The sequence below is a fragment of the Rhea pennata genome, chromosome 17 (assembly GCF_028389875.1).
Source record: "Rhea pennata isolate bPtePen1 chromosome 17, bPtePen1.pri, whole genome shotgun sequence".
Classification (NCBI taxonomy): domain Eukaryota; kingdom Metazoa; phylum Chordata; class Aves; order Rheiformes; family Rheidae; genus Rhea; species Rhea pennata.
In genome coordinates this window covers 5,533,472-5,558,381 of record NC_084679.1, presented here as the reverse complement: position 1 = coordinate 5,558,381, position 24,910 = coordinate 5,533,472, and the positions used below count along the sequence as shown (strand labels likewise).

The 24,910-nt window shown below is 40.4% G+C and overlaps 1 protein-coding gene across 1 annotated transcript in view; it reads right to left on the bottom strand.

Moving 5' to 3' along the window:
- TMEM132C (transmembrane protein 132C) overlaps positions 1 to 24,910 on the bottom strand; it is a 207,047-nt gene that overhangs the window by 141,292 nt on the left and 40,845 nt on the right. The window contains exon 2 of the mRNA XM_062589914.1: positions 7,935 to 8,823. Coding sequence (XP_062445898.1) covers positions 7,935 to 8,823 — 889 coding nt within the window. The remainder of the gene's footprint in view (positions 1 to 7,934; positions 8,824 to 24,910) is intronic.

Genomic DNA, 24,910 nt, shown 5'->3' with positions numbered 1-24,910 from the left:
CTACTGGGCCAGGTACCTACTCTTGGACTGCCCTACTGCTGCCCCCAGCAAAAATATCTTCCCCAAAACCTTGAGCTACGACTCGCTGGTGTCCCTGCCAGTAGCACTCTGGCAAGTTGCTATTGTTTTTACAGCTTTAACAGATGCGCCATGTTTTAAAGCCTTTGGATACAGCTTTTCTCAGGGATACTTATTTCCATTCAGACCACCAGGCTTGCACTCTTTGCTGCTTACGGTGGCCTTGGAGCCCCTCGGCTCATCAGGCAAGCGCACTGAGGGCTCCCAGGCGCACCCCTAACGCACCGGCACACAGCCTGCTCCAGATGGCCAGGAAACATGATCTTTGTTAAACGAAAGCCCACTCCCAGTAGTAGGAGATTCCCTCCCTACTGTTACCTGGGGAGGACTCAGGTTTATACAGTACGATCTTTTAACAAGTCACCATTGTTTCTAATTAGGCAAGTAACCAAGTATTTAATTAACTATTGTAACTCGAGTCACATACATGACTATAAGCCTCCAAAGAAATTAAGCAGAGGTGCCTTATCTCATCTTTAAGCAGCCTTGCACAAGCACAGGCTTTTTGGAAAGGTGGGGCAGAGAGGAAGCTAGCTGGAGGCAAATTGCACTCGAGAGCCATATGCCTCTGAACAGAAGGGAAAAACCCAGGGGCGCAAGTGTGCATTTAAACAACACATGCTGCAGCACTTTCGGAAAAGCAGCCAGAGATGACTTCACTGCTTTGCTACAACTGGAGAGGATGGGAAGGAAAACTACTTGCAGGAGACAATTTTAACAAGAGGCCTCAATATAAAGTTTTTAAAATTCAGATATGCACCTAAATTGCCAAAAGTTAACCCAAAACTTCAGCTCTAGCACTTGATGCAGCGTCTACAGCAATTCTCTGGCTGACTGCTTATGCAATGGTTTTGTTCTCTGCTACTGACAGTCTTTCCCCTGCAATGATCTCCATTAAATTTCGTATATTTTTCCAATGAACAGACTGGGGAAAAGATTTTAAATTTACATGCCTGAAGTGTTAAAACCCAAACGTATTTTATTGTAGGGTGATACAGCACTTCAGGTTTGTCTGCATTCTGCTAAATGTATTTCAGGTCTTTGTCAGCGTTCCCGGTTATGTGTCAAGGAACACCTACATGTTCAGAGGTATAGGCTATCAAATGGATATTGCCCTGGATTTGGCTCAAAGAACCCACAGGTTTAAATAAAGCCTGCTCTGTGTAAATGCCTGCTTTCAGCATATAAAGAACATTCCTACCAGGGTGACACTACTGATTAGTTAAGCCTTACAAGACTTCTGCATTATAGGAATTCCGGTTTACAGATAGCTAATTAAGGTGTTAAGGATAATGTTATCAAAAGGAAGTCTGTAACGTTTAATTCTCAACACCAAGTACTCAGGGTCTGATTTCCATGGCCTCCATCACTGCTTGAATTCAGCTTCTCAATGTCCTGGGATCCAAGGTGGACCCTGGTTCACTGGCTGCAGAGCTGTGATTCAGTCATCGGCAGGCAGTAAATTGCTTTCAAAGCACGGAAGGGAGATCAGTCTTCTAACAAGTCCAGAGCTTATTCTCAATTCTAAAGGGGACCTTGCATAGAAGATGTCAATGGAATCGTTCAGAAGGTCTCTCAAGCACAACGAAGTTTTTAAAGAGGGTCAACAGAAAGGTGCCTGTTTTCTCTTCTGTGAGTAGCTTCCATTTTAAATCAGTAATCTGTTCCTTTCTAAACTTTACCAAATCTTGATGACTGATACCACAGACTCAAGTGAGTTCTTCACCTCTTTATTTGTCCTGGTGAGAATGAGTCACTTGTTTGGAGGACCCAGCTGTCTCTCTATATGACTCACTAATGTCCACAAGAAGTGCCCACTAAGGGCTAATGAAATTAAACTAACTGCAATGTAATACCATTCTCTCAGTACGACATTAATGCATTCCCTTCCTTGAAAATACATTTTTGATGTCGCAAATGCTTTTTAAAACTATATGGGGAGATACATACCACACATACCATGACTGAGTTGGTCATGTCCTATACTATATGACAAAATTAGCAGAACTGTTGAAGTCCTTCAACAGACCATGTCCCCACTGCTTGCTGAACCAGAATGTAGAAGATGATAGCACATGACTGCCATTAATTTTTAACCAGGCGTTTATCTTGCAGAAATCTTAACAAAACACTTGCAAACTGCTACCACACTTTGTCACTTGCAAAAACAGTAATACTCAAAGTGTAACAAGTCTTATATGATTTACTGTCACTCCACATTCCCCCCAGGATTCTGAGGCTCACTCTATGAAACAGTACACACAAAGCAAGGCCCAGTCTCTTCTCCGACTTGTGATAGCACAAACTAGCAACCTGAGAAGAAGGTCAAGACGCAACAAGGACAAGATGATACGCCCAAGGTCATACAGTAAATCCTAGACAGAAGTTGGAAGAGAATCCAGGTCTCTTGACTTCCTAATTAGTGCACAACAGTGACTAGACCAGAATCTTTCTTTTATTAACCAGCTCCACTATTTACCCCAAGCTGAACTGCTACTACTCATTTTATAGAAAGGATATCCAAAAGTTATAATAATATAAGAACAAAAGTTTCACAAGGCTGAGCATCAGACAATTAGGTATATAAATCCTTTGTCATGACCCAACCAGTAATCCATAGTTCTGAATGCTTCTGCAAACCAAGTCTGGCTTAGCACCTGGTTTTATGGGCCTATCCAATACCATAAAGTCACTAGGAAATTCCCTCTGATACTCTGAAAGATTAGGGAAGAGTTTCTCCAGTTTCTCTTAACCTTTATTATAGGTTTGTTTCTGAGACCACTACCTTAAATGACTATCTCAACTCAACAGAAAATTACTTTAATTTTTCAATTTTGACTGCATAATAATTGACTTTATTACAAAAGAGACAGAGAAATATAAATGGAATACTGCAAAAAAACTTAAGTTTACAATTTGTTTGTTCAAGATGTAAACAAGAATGGAAAGATTAAATCTCAAATAAGAACAAGTGATAGTTTGCTACCCAGATTGCCTGAGATGCACACTATTCTTTAGCCAGTGAAAACAGTTTTATCTGTGACTCAGAATACAGAAAGCATGTCTACAGAGAAGGTTTAAGGTAGAGTAAAAGGAAATCTAGCATCCAGAGACTATTTGTTATTTTTCATATTTGTGCAATACCTAAAACTGTGGGTCTGAATTTCTGAAGATCTGATCTGCTTTAAAACTGAAATGAAACACTTCACAATAATGTAAGATTAAGATGTCAGTATCTAAAATTTAACAATACTTGCTTGCAAACATTATTTTAGTTTCTTTAACACATAGCAAGAAACAGTTCAGGGCAGGGCTAAGCACAGACTACTTCTGAGTAGTTGCTCCCTAGGGAGGCTCCAGTAGGTCTCCCATGCAAAACAGGCAGAGTTAATGCTGAATATCACCCCTTTCCATCACCAGTTTCTCCAGAATAGCTGTCTTTGAATCCTTGAGATTCGCAAGCAAACAGTACAGCTATTCTTTAGCGCTACTCTGTGCACATCTTCCCCTAGGTTTTCAGCTGTTCTTCACACTACCTAATACAACACTGCTGTCAATACTCATCAGGAAGTGACATATAAAGCTGCCTCAGCTGATTGGTTTAATAGCTTTCCTCACTGCATTTACCCTTAATCCTTGTTCCAATCTGTAGATTTATTATCACTACTAATTACCCATTGTCTTGGGTTGATTTGTTTGCCGAACAAAGGTAATTTAGTAATACCACTTATAAACTACAGCCCTTCAGGAACAATGAAAGTCATACTGCAAAATCTGTAAATAATAATCCCAAGTGGACAAGAAGTATCAGCGTTTTTCACTCCTTTTCTCTAAGCAGGACAGATGACTTCATCCCCTGTCCTTCTACTTATCCTGCTCAATACCTACCATAAAGCGGGTTATCTAGTGGTTCAGCACCTTCTACAGTAAGTCAGGGATTAGCTGCTGCCCAGCAGAGTAACCTAAAACACTTAGCACTCCCACATCTTTTCCTTCGGCCCTGTGCTATACAGCACTCTGCCAGATCAATCGTTGTACATCACACCATGAAATATAGATGGAAGGGTCTCTTAGTAATGTAGTAGGTAGAAAAGCAGAACTACAGAGCAAAACCAGCTATGCACACAGGCCAATCTTTTCAAAGCTGCCTAATGCACTTAGATGACAAACTCCTCAGTATTACAAATAGGAGCTGAGTGGCCAGCTTCCCAGTTACCTTCAGATAGCTCAATCACTGCATACACACAGCTACCTGTTATTTTTAAAAAGTTAAACTCACAAGATTAGGCTGTTTTCAGCATGGTTATGATTTTTCCCTCTTTTCTGTAGCATGATATGTGTGAGGGAAGTTCACAGGAGCATTCACGAACAGGATCTTGCCCTTAAGGATTTTTCTATCTAATCCTTAAATATATGCAAATGATGACTCAGAAAAATCTGTGTTTATAAAAATTGGTGAAATGACAATCAGTCACTGTAATTCTACTGAAGCCGGACGTGTTAATTTACAGCAGCTATGGGAAGAACACAGAAGACATAAGTGACTACAGTTTAAATATTATTAGTTACCTGTTGGCTCTTACTATGTCAAAAGAAGTTATAATGATGCTACATTTCTTCTGTTCATAACTTACCCAACTGCTAGAGGTAAAAGGAATTTTTTTGACTGAGCAGTCACCATCTCTCTTTTGGGGGCTCTGAAGTCCTCCCCTATGATAGGAATGAAGCACAACTCTTTTTTTGTAAATTCTCTTACCTACTCTTCCATTCAAGCTCCTGCTGATAATATATGGCAAATCTGGAACCCTTTCTATCAGAGGAAATCAAAGTCTTTTAGAAATAGGACCAAAACTGGCTTCATACTCCTGAGAAGAAAGGCACACCACCAAATTTTCTATTTTAGGTAGAGAAAAAACAAACATAAAGACTTACCAAAGATCATATGGCAGGCTAAGGACAGGGCTATGAACAGAATCTATATCCTACAACCTACCAGTATTATTTGAACCATTTCACAGCAGCCCCTGATGCAAGAGAGAGAACTCTCTGTATATTCAGATGGCGTTCCTACTGCATTAATGCACTACCATGCATAATTCGCCTTACTTCCTGTCATATTAGTCATTCTCTTTGACCTTACTAGTGTTTCTTGGGCTGATAAATTTATGGATACAGTAATGGGATTCTGAATTAAGATACAATTTAAGAATACAGTTTCAATTCAAGTGATTTGTGGATATGAGGTCATTCAGACCAGTCTACTTTACTTTTGCCAGAGAAGATTTGTAGCTATTATTCCACCCCCACCCCCAAGCAACGATCACATGCTGTTTGCTTCAGCACTGTTATGTGGCAATACTTCAATGAATAATATACAAGAAGCAGAAAATAAACAAACCCACTATGCCTGAGGATAATGCAGAGTGTGTTTTTCTTTAGGATGATTAAATGTGAACGCATGTCATAGGATGTAGGGGTTGCTCTGCCAGGAACTCATGAATATTAGAGCATACAGCCCTGTATATAACCAGGCAAATGGTCACAGAGAAGGTTAAAACAGCCCTTAGGCAGACACAGCATATGCACTGGCCACTTTCTGGTTGCTGTTTTTGTTTGGCTTTTGTTCTATATACGCACTTTATAGATTCCTGGGTCAAACTCTACACGCATTTAAACCAAGAAGGTTTTACTGAAGACAACAGGAACTGCAGAACAGGAAGCTGAGCTTGGCTTTGCCAGCCCTTCCCCAGCTCTCATCCAGTAAAAACACAAAAGAAACCTCAGCAGGTGACAAAATGGGCCACACAGCTCATGTCTCGGGGGACAGTGCCACATTAGTTTCTCCAGTGGCCATTAGCTGTCACTTCCTCCTGAGACGTCAGATAGATGGCTAAACCATCCCCATTCCTCTCACACAGACCTACCCTCCTCACCAAACCAAAGTGAACAACTGCACAGATCAGCATCTTTGGTAGAAATAAGAGACTAACATGCTTGCAAGACGAAGTTTCCAAACCCGATGATTGCCTTGGAATATCTCCCACTGCTTTTGCTCTCTTTGGTTGGAGAGAGGAGAGAGAGAGAGGAGTAAGCAGACTGAACAGTGCTGATTTCTTTAAAGTGAGTCAGCCTTATCCTGTCTCTCAAGACAATCACCACCTTCCCATCCCCATTGGAAGCAGGCAAAAGCCATCTTCTTCTGAATCTCTGTCTCTTCAGCCTCTTGTTCTTGTGTCTGACTCACAGAACATAATTTTTGCCTATTTTTGGCAAAAGGGCACATCAGCAAGGGAACATTGCCTAAGCTCTGCATTTACGGTAACATGGAACACTCAATAAACCAAGAAATGTCAGATTATTCACTTCAAATAAATCAGAATCACCTGCTCTCAAAACCAAAGCCAATCCAGTTTGTCCATAACATTAAGCCACACAGGCAACTCCTGTCCCACATTACCGTTTCTGCCTGCTGCACCTCTCAGCATGCAAACAATACCTCCACCTAGGCAATCAGATTCATTTCTTAGCAAAGACATACACCATCAGATTTCAACAAGCTTGTTTATCTCTAACTCACTTTTCAGGAAGATAAAAGACAGTGACACACACATCTTCAAAGGGTGATTCCCCTCTCCCATCCACCCAGCTTTGCCTCCAGATTTCTTCTTTCACCACAGCTACGCTTGTTATGCGGAAAAGTATTCTGTCTCCACTATTTTGTAAAAAAGGATTTGCAATAAAAGATAAGCAACACAGTCAGAAAAGACTCCTCTCTATCGGAGGTTTCACTCAGTAAACAGGTGTCTGGCAGATTATCTCACCAACTTAACCAAAGCTGCAAACATCAGAATGATTCTGGGATGACTAAAATCCCCCTTTTTTAAAATAAAAGCCTTTTATCTGTTGAGTGACACTTCCTGTTCTAAAGGCTATTCTCCTCAGTAGCTGTCAACTGTGTATTAATCTAATTCATATGAGCCTTAGAAATACATACTTTCATGTGCAGTATCTTTTGGAAACTCTGGTTCCCTGGGGCTTTAAAGAGCAATTGTTGCTTATCACCGTGGAAATTTTCCGTGAATTTAAAGCCTGGTATCCACGAAAAAAAAAGATACATCAAATGTTTCAATGATTAACAAGTTTTTCAGTCTTTGTCATCCTCAGAGGATTTTCATCTGATTGGTAGGGAAACTGCTGAAGTAGAAAATGAAAGGAAGCTGAGCTGATCCAGCAAGGCAGTCCTTGTTCCCTTTTGGCACTCCTTTCCAAAATGATGGCACTTATATCTAACAGTCCCTTATAATCAACAGCGATACCAAACACATTAGGCCTTATTTTAATGGGTATATGTATTGCCAAAAAGACAAATGTTAAACACATGTAGCTAGTTAAACCCCCTCTCCTCCAAAGAGTTTTCAAAACAAAACCACTCTGTGCAGGAGAGGCAAAGCACTACTGGAGCACTTAAAGAAAAGCAGGTAATTGAAGTTTTGCTATGTTTAAACTCTGTGTCTGTGCAATAAAAAGCTGATTTTAAAAGGTCTGAAAAGCAAAGAACTATTCTGGTGCTTTACTGTCTGTTGTAGGATAGAAACAGCCCTGCTAAGGCAGCAAATTGTGTTTTGTATGTTGTTGCAGAATGTTAGCATGTGTTAAATGGCATATATGTTAAAAGCCTCCTAGTGACGGAGGCTTTCAGCCATTTTTACAGTGTCCAGGAGTGGGAAAAAAGAAGGGATTTCAATGCCTAAGATCATACCTCAGTGTGCAAAAACTCCAGGCTGGTTGGGATACATCCCCTGCCCACAATGTGTGCGCTACCACATTAGGAAAAGGCAAAAAACAACCTACCATACCTGAGTATGAACTGATCCACCGTAGAGTTGTTGGCGACTGTCACATAAACATTCACAACCTCTCCTTGTTTGACAGGCTTTGAGGGCAACCAGATGACAATATTACTATCCAGCCGCAGCTCCATAAGCTGAGAAGTCTCCTGGCCTCGATACAGGCTGACAGATCCAATCCTCTGCAAGTGGGACATGGTTTCATCAATGCCATCTTTTCCTGGCCGGATAGAATTGCCCTTCCTTAAATCCTCAGCGGTACACTCCCCCTTCTCATCTCCCAGCTGGATAGTGTAGTAAAGCTCCACAGGGCTCCCTTCAAACTGATCTGGTGCCTTCTTACGGCCAGCAACAACCGTTGGGGGGTTAAACCAGCTTGGCAGGAGTTCCAGCTCTGCCACACACAACCCCAGGTCCCCTTTCAGCCTGCAGCTGCCTCTGACTTCCCGTGTCTCTCGAAAGGCAAACACCCGCAGGCAGGGCAGCCGCTCTGTGGTGCTATAGTCATCCCAGTCCCTGCCCACAATGTAGAACAGGATCTGAACTTTGGGCTTGCTGGGATAAATTTTGTCACTCATTATGTAGGCCTTAAGTTTCCAGTTATAAGTAAACTTGTTGGTAGGTCCAAAGAAGTTGGAAGTTAACATTAGATCCTGGGGCACGACTTGTTCAACAGAAAAAGGTCCATAACTGGCATTTAATATTGGTGGCTTCTTGGCTTTATATGGGAAGAACGATTCCACCCTAGACTGCAAACTGGAATTTCGCATAAAGTCTTGGTTGGCTTCTTTGAGAAAGAAAGATGTCTCAGCACTGAAGATCCGATAGCTCACAGGTAGGTATGTTGGTAATGAAGAAAATCGCTGAATATTGTCCAAGATCCCTCGACACTCTGTCACTAATAAAAGAAAAGGTTATGTGAGTTAGATCAGAACTGCTTATAGGTTCAAAAGAATGTTTACTGTAAGTTTAATGACGCTACCTGATGAGTCAAGGACCCGTACAATTTAATGCAAAAATATTTACAGTGTAGTTAAATGCTTAACTGCAGTTAATACTCTTCTATGTTACATACTAGAAAGAAAAACTGATGTAGACACTGGTGCTACCTTGCATTTATCTATGACAGCATCTGTCATAAACATGCACATAGACTCACACAGATAGTTCATAAAAAGGGTTGTTTGTAGTACGATCAGCTTTTCATAATTTAGAGTTGCAAATCCACTAAGTCATGCTCACTATGCTCATGCAAGTGGCCATCATTTCCTCCAGTATACAGGCAGTAAAAAAGAAGCAGAGCACTTGAGCCTTTTTATGCCCAATGCTACAAATAATTATCCATGCCAAACTCAAAGTCCTATAGTTCATATACTCTTCAGTTGAACATATCAATCTTTCCACATATAAGTTTGGGAAGATCTTCTTTGGTTGGTTGGTTTTGTTTCCCCGGAGGGAGTGGGAAGAGAAGGGTTCAGACCACGCGCCAGAATTGACCGTTGTCTCAAGAGACATTTTATAGGGCTGCACTGAACTGCAGCAGAGCTTTGGTACAACTGCTGAATACAGAGCTTGGTTATAACACAGCAATATCACTTTTGGAGGAATTGCCTTCATTAGAGAAATACTCATTTAATACTTTATTTGCCTCTCACCTGGATGAGAAATAGATGGGTTACTTTTCACTTCTGTTCAACATCTCACCTCCCCAACAAAACTTCAAACGTGCACGTTTGCACACACCAGTCCTCAGTTAGGGACCGGCCACAAATCAGCAACTCCAAAGAAAGTCTCCCAAAAGCAAATCCATAAATATATAGAGTGTCTTTTAAGCCACCAGTGCTCATTTTCTCCACTTTTTTCCTGGCCATACCACCGCCTTGTAAGATTTCCACCCACTTAGAAACTTCCCTCCTGCCTTTTCAATCTTTCTGTTCCATCAGAGCACGTGTAAGGTGTTCAGTGCATTGGTAAGGTCCGCTGAGCCCCAGCCCTTGAGCAGCTGCTAACCACTGCCACAGCAGGAACACTGGAGTGGAGATCAAAGCTCATTTCTGCTCAGCAGCCAAAGGCAAAAGTTGCTTTTCTAAGAACAGACACAAACCCTACTTCACCCACTTCCTCCAACAAAACACTTGGGTCTCATGTTACTATCCTTGACGCTATGGGCTACACCTTTTTATAGCTTAATAGTGCCAGTAACTTAGCTTTCTAAGTTATTTAAACACAGACACACATCGCATAGGCTTGAAGTATTTCAACAGGTGCTTACACGTAACACACAAACACACATTATTAGTATATAGCGGCCAGTTTTAAGTTTCTGCTGAATACTAAATTCCTTCTGACCAAAATGCAATTTGCCTGTTACAAAGATTAACAGCAGATATAATGTGGACAAACAGGACATTGACAGAGAAAATTTATTATCTGGTTCGAGCAGGCAAAAACATAGGACAGTCCGCAAGTGCAACATGTAGATGTACATAATAGTCGCAATTCCTCTTCCCAACTCACACTGAAGAGACTAACCATAGGTACAGAAGGCATACAAATGACGGTGCACCTAATGAGCCACCTAGACTGTCCTTCATATATAAAAACAGCCTTTGCCAGTGTCCTTGGGGAATTCCATCAGAGTCAGGATTTGTATGTTCTGTATATGTGCACCTCTTTAAAGAAGAAAGGCAACCGCAAGGACAACATGCAAAGTGTGGATTCTGCTGATACGCTCAGGAACATCTACCACTAAAGAACCTTGCAGAAGACCTCACAAAGCTCTGTGCCTCAAGAGGTCTTTAAAATAATAGATTCACTGTCTTTCTAGAACGTCTGGCTGCTACCACATTAATTATCCAGGCAAATTTAATTAAATGTTTGCAAGTAATAAATAACCAATATTTGTCATTACAATTGCTACTGCTGACAGATAGACAGCTTGACTAAATTCTGTAGAGCGAGCATATTGCTGGTGCATTCCTCAGCCCTGCAAAAGTGAATAGCTTTGAAGGCAGGTGTTAGGCAATTAAGAAAAAAGAAAGAAAAGGTGGAGATGGAGAAAATCAGAGCTCACAAAGGATGGCAGGCATAAATTTGATGAAGTTCATTCATATTTAATTTATGCACCAGCACAGGATGGTAGAATTAGTTTTCTCATAAATGAGTGAACTGCCATTACTAGACAAAAAACAAGCAAACAAAAGATCAGAAAGCAAAAAGAGAAAAAAGAAAAAGGCAATAGGCCTGTTGATGAAAATTCCAGCATGTCGCGAATTACCAGGAGGAGACCCTTTCTGTCAAGCAGAGTCATGTTTAAAATATAACATCAGTTTAGCACACTGTTACAATCCCGTAAGTCTCCAAATCTTGGCATACGTTTTAACACTGCTGGAAGGGAATCTACAGATGACACCGACCACACAGATTTTTCATTAGCTGAATCAAAGCATCAGTCTTTTGGGTTACATCCTGAAGCGATATAATATTGAAATATGGAATGCAAAGAAGATGCACTGATCCATGATGGACCTTCCAAGAAAACCGCGAAGTCTATGTATTCCTTCTGGTCCAGGAGCACAACAGGAACTTAATTGTGACTGAAGCAGTAGCAATTTAGTCTCACTTTTCTCTCTATATTCATTCACCTGCAATGGATGAGCTGCTGAGATTTGATCAACATCCTGAATCCCTTTGCAAAGGGCACAGTCATTTACATGACAGATACTGCCATTCTTTTAGAAATGGCTCATTTCCTACCAATATTAGCAATCAGTTTGCATACTGAATTTAACTTGAGGAAGCATTAGAACTTATTTATCAGGCAACAAGAGGACAAGAGCTTCGTAATACTATAGGGCAGCAGGCTCTCAATTAGGAAAGCATAAAAGCTCCTCCTTGAATATAGGCATTAATTGACTTAAGCACAGAGCTACACCTCCCTGAAGTATCCAGGATTAGGGATGCTCTTCAGTATCTTAGCCAGTACTACTGAGGGGACACCATTGCCCTCAACAGGCGTGTAAGGAGTAGAAATGCATGAGGCATGCTGCAGAGACAAGGGAACTACTATGATTTCAAGGGCTGTTGATCAGGATCTACGTCCAAATCCTAACAGCTGTTTTTCTCTAATTCTCAGGACTTTTGCTGTAAACACATATCCTCAGACAGACACTGGTCTCATTTTCACGGGCAATCCATTTATTCCAAATCAATCACATGCAGGACGTAAGCAGGACTTGGCCCAATATTAAGAAAAATGGCCAGGCAACTTCCACTTACATAAACTGCATGCAAACTGTAAAATCTATTTTGTCAGACTGAAAGTAAAAAGAACAAAAAGCTTCACTTTTTTTTATTGTAGTCTAAAGATTTCTGCTTGCTGTTGTACCATATGTAATACAATGCTGTAATTCTCCACTGACGGCTGCACTTTAGACAATCTACTTATTTAAATGTTTCAAGCCTTTTACTGGTAAAACTGATAGTTAAAAATGTCCACTATTTTAGAAACCCAAACACGTGCAGCAGCATCTACAGGCCATCATTTAAGGGATTTGTTTTATACTCTTCATCTCTACCCAATAACCTCCGTGTCCTGGTATAATTAATTACCAGTGTCTCCAGAGAACTTTTTAGTATGCTTGATAATCAGCTCTGCTACAAAGTTCTTTAATTTATCGAAGAATCTATTTAACAAGATACCAAGGCTTTCTTGCATTTCATACCATAATTTATTATTTTAAGTAAGCATTAAGCATAAGGTTACTTTGGCTAGCTGAAAAATAAAAAGATCTCTTGCTACAGAAGAAAAAAGAAAACACGCTATTTTTGATGTTCAGGTGTTCTGGGATGGTTTTCTCAGTTATAAACTTTTTTCTGACTAATCACTGAAACATATTTCTAGTTTTATGTTAAAGCAAGGCTGAAATTTAAGTGCTGCATCCCTATGACAGTGTCACCTGAGGGAACAGTATTTCACTGCCTCTTCAGCCTCTGATGTGGCCACAACTGTATCAGTAAAAGAGAACTGTGTTCCTGTAACAGTAGTATTACAAGCACCTTTATACTAATATAACTCATTCACACCAAGGAAGTGACTCTCTCTAAACAGTTTACCTAAACGGTGTAAACATATCCTGAGCAGGCCCTGGATGCTTCTTCTCTGAGTCTGTATCTTTAGGCAGACAAGCTAGGTTGCTTGTCAACCTAGCAATTGGGTTCATGTAAGTGGAACTCACGTTTCATGAGGGCTTCTTCAAGTTAAAACAGAAATCTAAAATACAGATGGGAGTAAGAAAAGAAATGCTGAAACACCACTCTACTGAAAACTAATCCTCGTGACAACCAGCTTGACTCACAAATAGGAAGTTAAGTGCTTTGCCCTTCTGAATTATCAAATGGGAGTCTAACTCGTCCAGAGATGGAGTACAGCCTGGAAAAGACTGAAAAGCAAAAAACAAAGTCACTGTTAGCCAAGAACAAAAGTTAAGGCTTACAAGTAATTACTCCTCCTTTGTAAGAGCCTAGTGACTTTGTAATCCTTCTTCTGGCATCACATGCTTTTGCAGCACTTCATCTGAATCTAAACAGGCATCTGTTAAGCACATCACTGGCTCCACTGTGACAGTCCAGCTCAAATTCTTATAACCTAGCAAGTTCATTTTTGGAGCTGGATATGAAATGGTGAACTCTGAGCTCTATTATTCTTTCTCGGATTCCGATGTGACAAATTATCGGGGGGGGGGGGGGAGGGGATTTAACCGAACTGGAGCCTTGAGTACTGGATTCACTGGAACAATCATAAAAGCCTAATATTTTTTAAGCCATCCTTTTATGAGGTTGGTTTGAAAGAACTTTCTTTTGGACTGGGAATTAAGAATTTAGATCGCGGGTGGGAGATTACTGGCCAATGGCCATGTATATTCACTTACTGATGTCTGATGAGCCACTGAGCCTTCAAGGAAACCATCTGCCTATCTCCCCAGCCAAAAGGCTCCTAGCCAGAGAAAGCCAGTGAGAAGCAGAAGACATCTGCCTATGCAAAGGAGGAGTAATGCAAGGCACTTTCCCTGCACCTTGTATGGTCCTCAAAGGCACATGTACAATTACTCCTTCCAGGAAGGAAAACATGTGAAAAGCAGTAGACAAATTTCCATCTCTCTGTTCTTCTGTTTCCCTAAGCACATATGCTAGCATATCAGTATGGCTAAGTTCCAAGAATCCTACAACTTTTAAGGCAGGATCTCCTTTTTATAATAGCTTTACCCACCACCTCATCCCTCCCTTCCTAAACAGAGTTGCAACTGTATGTTGTATCATACTGAAACTTTTTTGCCCAAATTCCAGGCTGATAGACTTCCAAGAGCAACAAACTGGTATTCTTTATTTACACCCCTCCACTCAAATCCTGTAAACACTGCCCCTCCTGATGATTCAGGAGGGCTCCTGTTCCCACGCCACCCCTACCCCAGACATGCCGAATGTGTGATAAGCACATTATACCAACCCTCCCCTCACAGAAATCCCTAACCTTTCCATTTTCTTCTATTCCAATTTCCTCTATTCCAACACCGTCCTGCTGCTGCATGGCAAATCACATATCCCAGCTCAGGGAATGCAGAGAAAGCAGGGAAAGAATAAAAGTAAATGCATTTAAATCAATACAGATCCTTCCCTTGCCACAAAATGTCAACAGTTATGTTTTCTTGCTCATTTTCCATTAATTGTCTACATTGGCACCACATCTGTTGACTTCAGAGCTTGTGAAATCTTGTAGCCACTATTCTTCTTAGAACCAGAGCTCAGCTAATACTGCAAGAAAGACATGCCAGTGAATATTCATTTAGATTTCAGAATGACCTTAGCTGTACTTTTAGCCCTTCTGCATTCCCTCCTCTTAACATAGAGAAAATTGAATTTTGCTATTATTAGAAAGGTTGGCTGGAACTTAAAACCAGACAAACTCAAATTAAAAATATGGAACACAATTAACTGTGAGGTTGATTAACCAATGGAACAAACTACGAAAGGGAGCAATGGGTTCTCCATTTGTTCACATCAAGGCTGGATTCCTTCTGAAAGGTACATTTTTGTTAACCACAACTTATTGTTTCAGTATGGGCATAAAGGGAACCGAATATTCCCTCCAGGCTTAGAATCAGATGGATCTACAATCGTTCAAGAAAAATCAATTAGAAAATTTGCATGGCAGAATAACTGCAGAAGCCATATTTTCAATTGCTCATGTTTGCCCATCAGATGTACTTTCTCATCCAGTAAGAGAACAGAGGGACTCTTTGACTAATTGCACATACACAATGTCAAGTGTCAAATGCTTGTGGTGAACGCTTGAGACCAACTCATGAAGTTAAAACTAATCTATGGAAACAAATCTGACAAAGAAATCCATGTAGGGAACATATTTGAGGGAAACTGCAGTCTATTCTCACGTATTTTGTGAGCAGAGGAAAAAGGCAATTTTATCAAATAAATGATTGCTAACAAAGTTATTTTTTCAGCTCTTTTAGAATCCAGATTTCATTAAACTGAGACCTGACATCCAATGATAAGAATAAAATAGCAGTATTTCCTTGATTGACCTGGAATGGCATATTCCCTATTCACACATAGGGACACCCTTAGTAACCACCCAGACATTACATTTTAAGTCCAGATGTAGATTGAATCCTATTTACTCCAGTACACACAGAGTTCAGTTATGCTACATCAGACAAAAACCGGCAGGGGAAAATATTATAATTGATTTTGAACAAATTTCATATTTTAAGTGAGACAAACAGATTAACCTATTTCACTCATTTTATTAAATGAAAACTGCAATAATAATCTATTAGATAGGCTTCTCTTACATACTTAAAGCATATCTTTAACTGAAATAATGTCCTGTATCTTATTACTGCCAAAATCTTCAGTAAATCTCAACAGACTTTCATAGATTTAGTACAAGTAGGAACATTTCCCCCATTCTTCTCCAGCAGAGGCAGAACATGTCATTTCAGAACTGTCAGGGAACATGACAAAAGTACCTAAAATAATGAACGAACAAAGGTACACGAGGAACTTCTGCATTTCTTTAAAACAAAAACAAGGGCACATTCCCTGAAACTAAACGATGGGAATTCAAAGTGGATAAAAGAAACGGTTTCACAGAGAGTGTGATTAGACGATGGAACTCATTGCCAGGGAGGAAGTCACAGAGGCCAAGAACTTAACAAGACTTAAACTGATGATCTGGATGTTGGAAAGATATGCAGACTGTCTACAATGTCATTTGTTACATGTAAAATTTTTGAACTGTTTCAGTATTTATCTATTAGAAAGTAGGATTAGATACATGCAGTGTAATGTGTTATCCAACATCTGTCAAATTGCCACATTTTCCTCAAAAATACTGACCCTATCTGTGTAGAAACCACAAATAGCTGTTTTGTGGTACATAACCTTTCCATAAACAGGAATGAACATTTTTAAAGTCTAATTTGGAAACAAAATGAAAACCTACAGAAAACTGTATGTTAGAAATGTATTAAATGACAGCTTACAAGCTCCAATTTTAGATGGTCATACTTCTATATATCTGAATCTTTCACTGCAGAAATTCTGAAATACCCTTTTATTGCAAACCTGTCTTCTCAGTTCATATAATTGATACATGTAGTAGTTAAAGTGTGCACCTGACATTCAGGACCAAAATCTATAAACTGTTTTCTCAGACTGGTTGATGACCTTAAAACTCTGTAAAGCAGCGTATACGCAAAGGTCAGTGAAGGTTTCAGAAAGGGCTCCTGCTCCCAGCGCTGACATTACAGAATGTCTGTACTGCTGAGGCCATCTGACATATTTAAGCTGTTTTACTGATTAGAATCAAAGATAAATATCTGGAACTCAGATTTTGGCTAACGAAAGCTTTTGTTAACAGATAAGGTTTGGAAAACTTTTATATAGGCACCATTCAAGTACTTAGGCTTTCTTCCCTTTACAAGAAGCTGCAAATGTCAGTGTCCAAGGAGCAACACAGAGCAGGTAAAATGTCACATGATGGCCTTGCGCTGCAACGCTGCTTGCCTGGTGGTGGTACACTCCACGGCTTCTGCAGTCATTCACTGTGTCAGCGCTAGAAGTCCAAAGCAAATAACACTTAGGCTGATTTTGCCTGATAACTGTAGTTGGGAGGGGAAAAGGATTTAGGACACTAGAGTTTACTCCTAGCTCTGCCAAAGATTTATGGTAGCCACAGGCAACCTCTGCAACCCAGGTTCTTTAGCTATGAATCGAGAAAAGCTATCACTACATTTGACCGACTTGTGATTAAAACACATACAGATCATCAGACAAGAGACTGAGTAAAGCACTGAATGAATTGTTTTTTAAAAAGCAAGGAAAAATGACCCAATGTAAGGCTGAAAGCAGAGAATAAATAGGCTATAGAGTCAGGACTTTCTAACTTAACCAGTAAGTTTTGAGAGATCTGGATTGCTGATTTCCCACTGCAGGCACTCTACTGAAAAGGTCTGATTTTTCAGGGGAGTACAATTATGTGAAAGCCAGAACAGAAGACGTCTCAGATTCAGCCACCAAGAAGATGACAGACAAAATCCTCAGACATTTTAAAACTTTGACTAGATGTTTATTACATGATCATCTCACAGCAAAAAGTATTTTTTAATTATTGAAGTGGTGTAAACATGGCCACTCACATGCAAATTACAAACAAGGAACAAATAGCTCTGGCCTTGGCAATGTGTCAATTCCTTGTCCTCTTTCTCTCATTTTTAATAGCGCTGTGCTTTCCTCTGCTGTTTGAGCCTTTGTTAGATGCTGATAGGCACTCACTCCTCTGTTTAGACACTAAATTGCTTTACACAGGCTCCTTGTTTAAAAGGAGATTAGGATCTTAGAGCTCGAATAGCGCAATTTGCTCAGCACTCTCCACTGTCACCAACATCAGCAAGAACTGCGAGCTCAAAGCTCAGCGGGAGCAGTGCTCAGATGCGGGCAGGGTGGAGCTTTCAGCTGCCCAGGTTTAGGAGGAGGACACAGAGGAGTCAATACATGAACTGCAATGTTTTTCCTACCATCATTCAATAAGAAAAGGGGAAAATAATTTTTGTAAATAGGCACCTTATCAGAAGCTAATTAGAAACAAAAACAACCAGAAACAACGGGATATTGTATTATATCAGTGCCAAGAGGCTCACTCTGAGATTCAATCTCCATGCTCTGCATTGTACAAATATACGGGCTACTCCTCAAAGAGCTAGATATAAACTGGCAGCGAATAATTCTAAGGTTGAAGGTAAAGAAAAGATTTCTCGTCATCAGACCTGGACCAGTCTTTTCTTGGGGCAATAATCTACTCCTAGTATGCATCTTGACATGTTCAAGACTGGCTTCCTACATTTCAGAGTCTGTATTGTCAGGGTGCTGGACTCCCACATGGAATAACAAACCCTTTCCAGATCTATCATCCTACATTATCAATCTAACCATGCGGCATGTGGAACAATTTACCCCAACACCTAGAAATAGAACTGAGGTAACACAGTAACACACAGTGACTAAATGAGCGTCCTAGGAGAGTTTCTAGGAAACTAGGCAAAGAAATCAAACATCTTTAGACTCATCTGATGTCTTCATCCACAAACTCAACTCTTCCATTTCTGAACCTTTTCTGTACACAGACTGATGACAAGCTTATGGCAAAAGCCTCAGAATTTTATTTTATTTTTTTTAAGGTTAGGCAATTTATACTTGCTGCTGCAACAGTCAATGATCCTACGCAAGCCAACAGGAACGCTCTGTAGGAAAATAAATTCCTGATCTGTGAAAAGAATTGCAGATTTGGATGCTGTAACTAGGAAAGAATCGTTTTTGAGATCCTGTACTTAAAACAGACTTTGAATCCCCACGTCAGTGGAAATGCAGAATAACTGGTCGCCTAATACTAAAAGCTTAATACAAGTACCATATGTCTTAATGGAGATCTGAGTTATCTTTAGGCCCAATAATGTTCTAGTTTCCACATGGATTCTCTGGGGTTTTGTTTACATGCTTGAGAGTTTTTCATGCTCCAGTAGACTATGCATCAGTCAGTCTTAGATACATGCAGCAAAGCAAAACCCCTCCTGGATAGCAGTTTCATTTCTTTAATAGCACTTTCCTTAGACCTGTCATCATAATAAAAATGTTTACACAAGAGCACTGATAGCTGACAGAAGGGATATGCGACTTAGATTAGTGGCAGTTTTATACAACTGCCTTCAATAAACCTTTCAGCTTCCCATCCTATGGTCTCAAGGGAATTTTTCTTTTCAAAGGAAGAAAAATGTCATTAGCAAAAGAACAGTTCCATCATCCTACCCAATACTTGTTATACAATACCTTGTTTTGTTTGCTTTAATTTAGGCCCAGAACCTGCAAAAATCAAGCTTAGTAGTGAACACTCAATTTACATTTCAATGCTTGAGATCTACATGCAGGGTCACATGGAAAAGACGTTAAGGACTACCTAAGGTGGTGACACACAACATGGCAGTAGTGCTAGTTTGCATTCTGAGGAGCACGGGAGATAACCCTTCAGCAGATCACAGATAAAGCCAACTAGCTGCACTGAGCACATGGAGCAGGACAGCAGGAGAGCTGTGTGAGCTAAGAATGCCTGAACAGCCCCATTCTGTGTCTGTTCACAGCCCCATGCAGAAAGCTAGCTGCTGTCACGAACAGAGCAGAGGGCAGTGGCTGCTGGGATGAGCAGCCCATCCCCAGACCCCAAATTCTTGTTTCTTTCAAGTGCCCTGACCAGACTCCCAAAGCTCTGCGGCAGCATTTCAGCTCTCAATAGCAGCCACTGGGGGGCTGGTTGGTGAGTATTGGTCCTGCTGATGCAGGACAGAGGAAGGACCCTAAGCGCCAATCCCCACAGCAGCTGAACTTCAACCATTCTGTAAAGTGTTCTCTCCAGCTCAACTGCAAAGGAAAAATGAGTGTGTACAAGAACTGAGAGTAACAAAAAAGGATTATGGTTTCTGTGCTGTTAGGACAGGGTATGGGAAAGTTTAAATTACAAGTGTCAGAATGAGTTCCAGCAGAAGGCATCCTCCAGAAAGACACAAACAAGCCTCATGGAATACCAAAACATAGTGAGGAAATACAGAAAAAGAATTGTGCACGGGTGGTTGTGGCTGTTTTTATTGTTTAAACTAAAGATGATGATTTAGAAATCCCTCTTTAAAGTCTTTTTTTTTCCTTCAGCTGTCTTTGTCATCTGTCCAGAAAGGGTCAAACTATAACACACCATCTGTGCAATACCTGAGGAAAGTGTTCGGAGGAAGTCATCTGGCAATTTCAATTTTGGAATTAGGATGCAGGAACTAATGAGACCAAGTGCTTCCTTCCAAAACAAAGTTTATACTCAAGGAGTAAACTTGGAGGCCAAGAAGAACGAGATATGTCCAAGATGAAGATATATTAGAAGAACCTAGATGCAATAGATGAAGCAAAACAAGAGTCTGATGAGCCACTGAAGAATAAGTCAAGGAAAACAACATCTTCGTGGGCAATTCTGAAAGTACAATAGGTCTCTGTTCCCTGGGGCTGTTAGAAAACAGAATCCCTTTCTAAGAATCCCACCTTACAGTTGCTCCTCAACTGTCCTTAAAGTCACCAACAAAGACAAATGACTATGATGGATACGAGCTTCTTACATGCCGAGTGACACAAAACTGGGCAGAGCAAATGACTCTTGTACTAAGAGGTTGAACGTGTCATGCTCCTAAAGTGCCATGGCTCAAGAATCAGAGATCTCTCTGCAAATCAATGAAATGGAGCTGTGCTATACGTTTTGTAAGATGCATTTTTGCCTTTTCCAATATAACTTCCAAACTTTCATTCTCCCCCATGTACCTGCCAGAGATCCCTATTTAATTCACGCAGCTAAAGACATAAAATGCCTCCTACCTTCCACCACCCACCCCCTAGGTGCAGTTCTTAAAGATAAAATTAATTTTTTCATTTCTTTGCAAGTCATCTTCATTCAGCCTGGCTCCTGAGGGAAATTAATGAGTGCTCACTGAATAAGTTTACATAAGATTGCCTCAGGATTTATCCTATTAAACATTAAGAGTATTTTTAGTCTGCTCTCTAAGGGCCAGAGAAGCTGACCTGGCTGGCCAAAAATGTCTCAATACAATGAACATAGTCCACTCTTCACCACTGGCAGTGTCGGCTGCACAAACACGCTGCTGGTTTGCAGTGTGCAGCAGGCAACCGGATGGCTTTGGTGACAAAAAAACTTGCAGCAGAGACAGGGGTTACGGTCAAATAAAAGCAATTGGTTTCACTGGAAGAGTTAACGGCTCCACTGTTAGTGGGATGCTGCAAGACCAAGACCTACTCAAAGTCCAAGGGCCTGTAAGTCCATGGGCCCTTGAGTACAGCTTTGATTCCCACACAGCTGGCCCGCAAGCCGCAGCCCAGGGTTGTCCCCACTGCTCTCCGGAAGTGAATCCCAAAGCTGACGGAAGGAGAGGCAGGCCTGTGACACACAGACCAGCCTGCCGTGTGCGTCTCTCTACCCAGATACAGTTTTTCACGTTGATCTCTACAAGACCCCAAATGCTCACTCCCAGATCATTTTCTCAGGAACATTTCTCTCTGACTTAGAATTTTTAATCACTGACTATAAAAGCTACAATATTCACAGGTATGATTCTGTGATTACTGGGCCCCACAACTACAGCTTAATCTGTACTTCCTGATCTAGACTCTTTTGGAGGCAGCGAGATGAAAAACACTTTTTGCTAATTCTGATTTACTTAGAACTTTACATAACAAAAATTCTATTAGAGTGCATACATACTTATAACAATCTAGCCAATATATATTTGTGCACACAAAAGAGTTCACTTTTATATAATAAACTGTAAATCAAAGTCTTGACCTAACTTTCAGACTGGCTGACCATATTATGCTGTCTCAGCAAGGAAGGGGCTAAATACCTTCCCCCTGTAACTTTACTGAAGCCAGATGATTTGCTTCAGAAAAGACTGTGGTCTATCATAGCTAATGGGATCAAGATAGCACTGCCACCAGTGATTAAAGATGCCTGTGGCTTCTGGGCAGGCAGAAACAAAGAAAAACTTTGAACTGAAAGAGAGGTAAAATAAAATTCACTGCTGTCTCCACATCTGCTGCTTAGTCTCCACATTCATTAGTTAATAAAACAACAAGGTCAGATTAATTTTTTTCCTTAACAGAGAGTTAACTTTTCCCCTTAATTTAAGATTCTTGCCAGGTATTATTCAAACATGACCAGTTTACAATGCTTATCCTGCAGTTCCTTTTGACTCTATGTTTCTCCAGGTAAAGCTAGCCAACTAAAGCAGAGGGGTACAGGAGTCATTAACTATGTCATGCATGTTCAAAATCCAAAACTAAAGGGAATCATTTTTTTCCTTCCAACAAACAAATATAAAGTCAACACTACCCTGAAGTTCCAGGGTACTGTATTAACTCATGTAAGCTATAGGGCTTTTGGATTGCTGTAGTATTTTTGTTTTCCTTTAAAAGCCTATTTAAACTTGTCTGAATTTAAGTTAGGTAAAGCTGTTTAGCCACGTATGAACTCCATTGATGGCTGGCTGCAATGAACTAGACATGCTGTAACCCGAGCAGGCAATCCTGCTTGCTTGCTGGAGATACTCATTCAAAACCGAAGAGAAAGAACAAGAGGAGCTTTAGAGCTGCTGTAAATACTGAGCCACTCAGTGTGAAGAGTGATGCATGGTACTTGTTCTCCATGGAAGGAGAAGGCCTGCGGGGAGCTGGGGGGAGGGCAGCCTGTTTACACCAGGCTCCTCTGAGCTAACAGCCCATTCGTGCTGTTTTGCTTTAGAGGCAATAGGATGCATTCAGATTTCCAAGACAGATGTAAGCATCTTATACCCTTGATGGATACAGCTCTTCAGAGAGCAATGTAAAACTGCCTGATGGACTGTATGTATGGTAAGGAGAGGAAAAAGTCTCTTGGTGCAAACTTAAAGGGAGGATCTTCAAAGGCCAGTCAGGTTTGCAGTCCAACAACCCTGCCAAGTGTTCCTTTAATCCTTTATTTACCAGTAAATCTGCCACTCTGTTCAGCAGGCTTTTACCAGTATTGGGTTTCAGCTTGAAACCCAAAAGCTCTAAGCATATGCTGTGCAGCTCTAATGAGAAACTCAATCTATTAATGGGCAGACCTTCTCCACAGGACCAGGTCTTGGCAACATGAGTCAGTTCCTGAACTTTCACCTCCCGCTTGGCAGCATACCAGACTAACTCCACATCTCTCAGCTGGCTTACATTATCAGCTCATTATTAACATACATCATGGCCAGATCTCTTTTACATGCACCCAGCAAACAGGAAACTACACAAGGGGAGAGCTCCTCATTTTTGTCCAACTCTGGAGCTCATAAAAATGACTAATTAGAACCAGCTATAGTGGGAGGCACTGTGCAGAGTTACTAGCATGTGCTTTGCCCTGCACCTTAGTCCTGACTTGTGAGAAACACTGAAATGCTACAGTAGTCCATGGCCATCCATGATTATCAAGCACCCCTTTTCACTGCCACAGTGACAAAACTCTGTGGAAACAATGACAATTAGAAAAGTAAAATGCTTCAAAGCAACTGGTCAAGAATAAACCACAAACTCTTCACCGTAATTACTGTAAGAGTGCAAACTCTGAAGTCAGATGAAGGCTTTGTTAGCTACAAATAGTAATTTTAAGGTAATCCTGAAATGCAGCCATCACATAACATTCACAGTTCTCCCAGAGCTGCTGAGTTACCTTAGGCAATTCCTTTATACTTAGAGGCACCAAGTAAAATGAGCATGAGTCCTTTTGCATAAAGAAATGCCTAAAGCCTTAACTAGTGCTCATAAAATGTTTTGGGATCTTTGAAAGAATCAGAGTATGTAATGGAAAGTGGTATTATTAGTATTATAGAACCATACCATACTAAATTGCCTTAATACAATGTTATATTAACTCTAACATTACAATGAGAAAATATATATTTAAATATTTATTTTCATAAATCCTTTATTCATTCACATTGTTCCACATGACAAGAGATATCAGCATGAATATAGGAGGGAGAAGAAGAAGATACAATTTGCTTCCCACTAGATACTTGATGCCAGTCTCTCTCTAGAGTTGAGCAATTTCAGTCTGAGTAATTCTTTATAGTAGGCACAGGAAGCCTGAATCCTGTTAAGAATAAAGAAGGGCACGATACTGATCCAGTTAAGTCAATGAAATTACTCCTCCTAACTTCCTTGGTACTTGGAACTGACCTGTGAAAATCTAGGCAAAATGAATTAAAATTATTTCCGATATATAAAACTGCATCTTTTTCTCATTAAAAAATAATCTGGATTTCATCATTACTATAAGTGTTTCCACACGACCGTTGGGCAAACAACTGGTATGCCTCACGGCAGGCACCTACTTCCATGGAATGGGACCAGCCTCTTTACCTTGCCTTAAACACCTCCATTTGTAACCTGATTTCAGACGTGCTGAGCTCCCTCAAGTCTCAGCAAAATTAGCCCCATTAAGCAGCAAATCAGTCTGCTGCCTACATACGGATTTAGGAACTTTACCTTAGGTTACCCAGTTAGAAAAACATTTTCTCTCTCTCTCCCCCCCTCCCTCCTACCCTTCCTCCCTTCCTCCTCTAAACGCTTTCAAATTAATGAAAAAAATCCACATATCAACGGTAGAACAAAGATTCACACTTTACGAAATTTGCATATAAATCTGCTGAGAATCTATTTTAAAGAGATGAAAAGTTAAGCAAGATGTTTACTGCTCAGCACTTCAACATCTCACACCAGTTTTATTTTAGATTTAAATGTTTTAGAGGCACTAACACCATTTTTCATTAGTGTATATGGTATTTTCAGCTTGAAAGACGTAAACA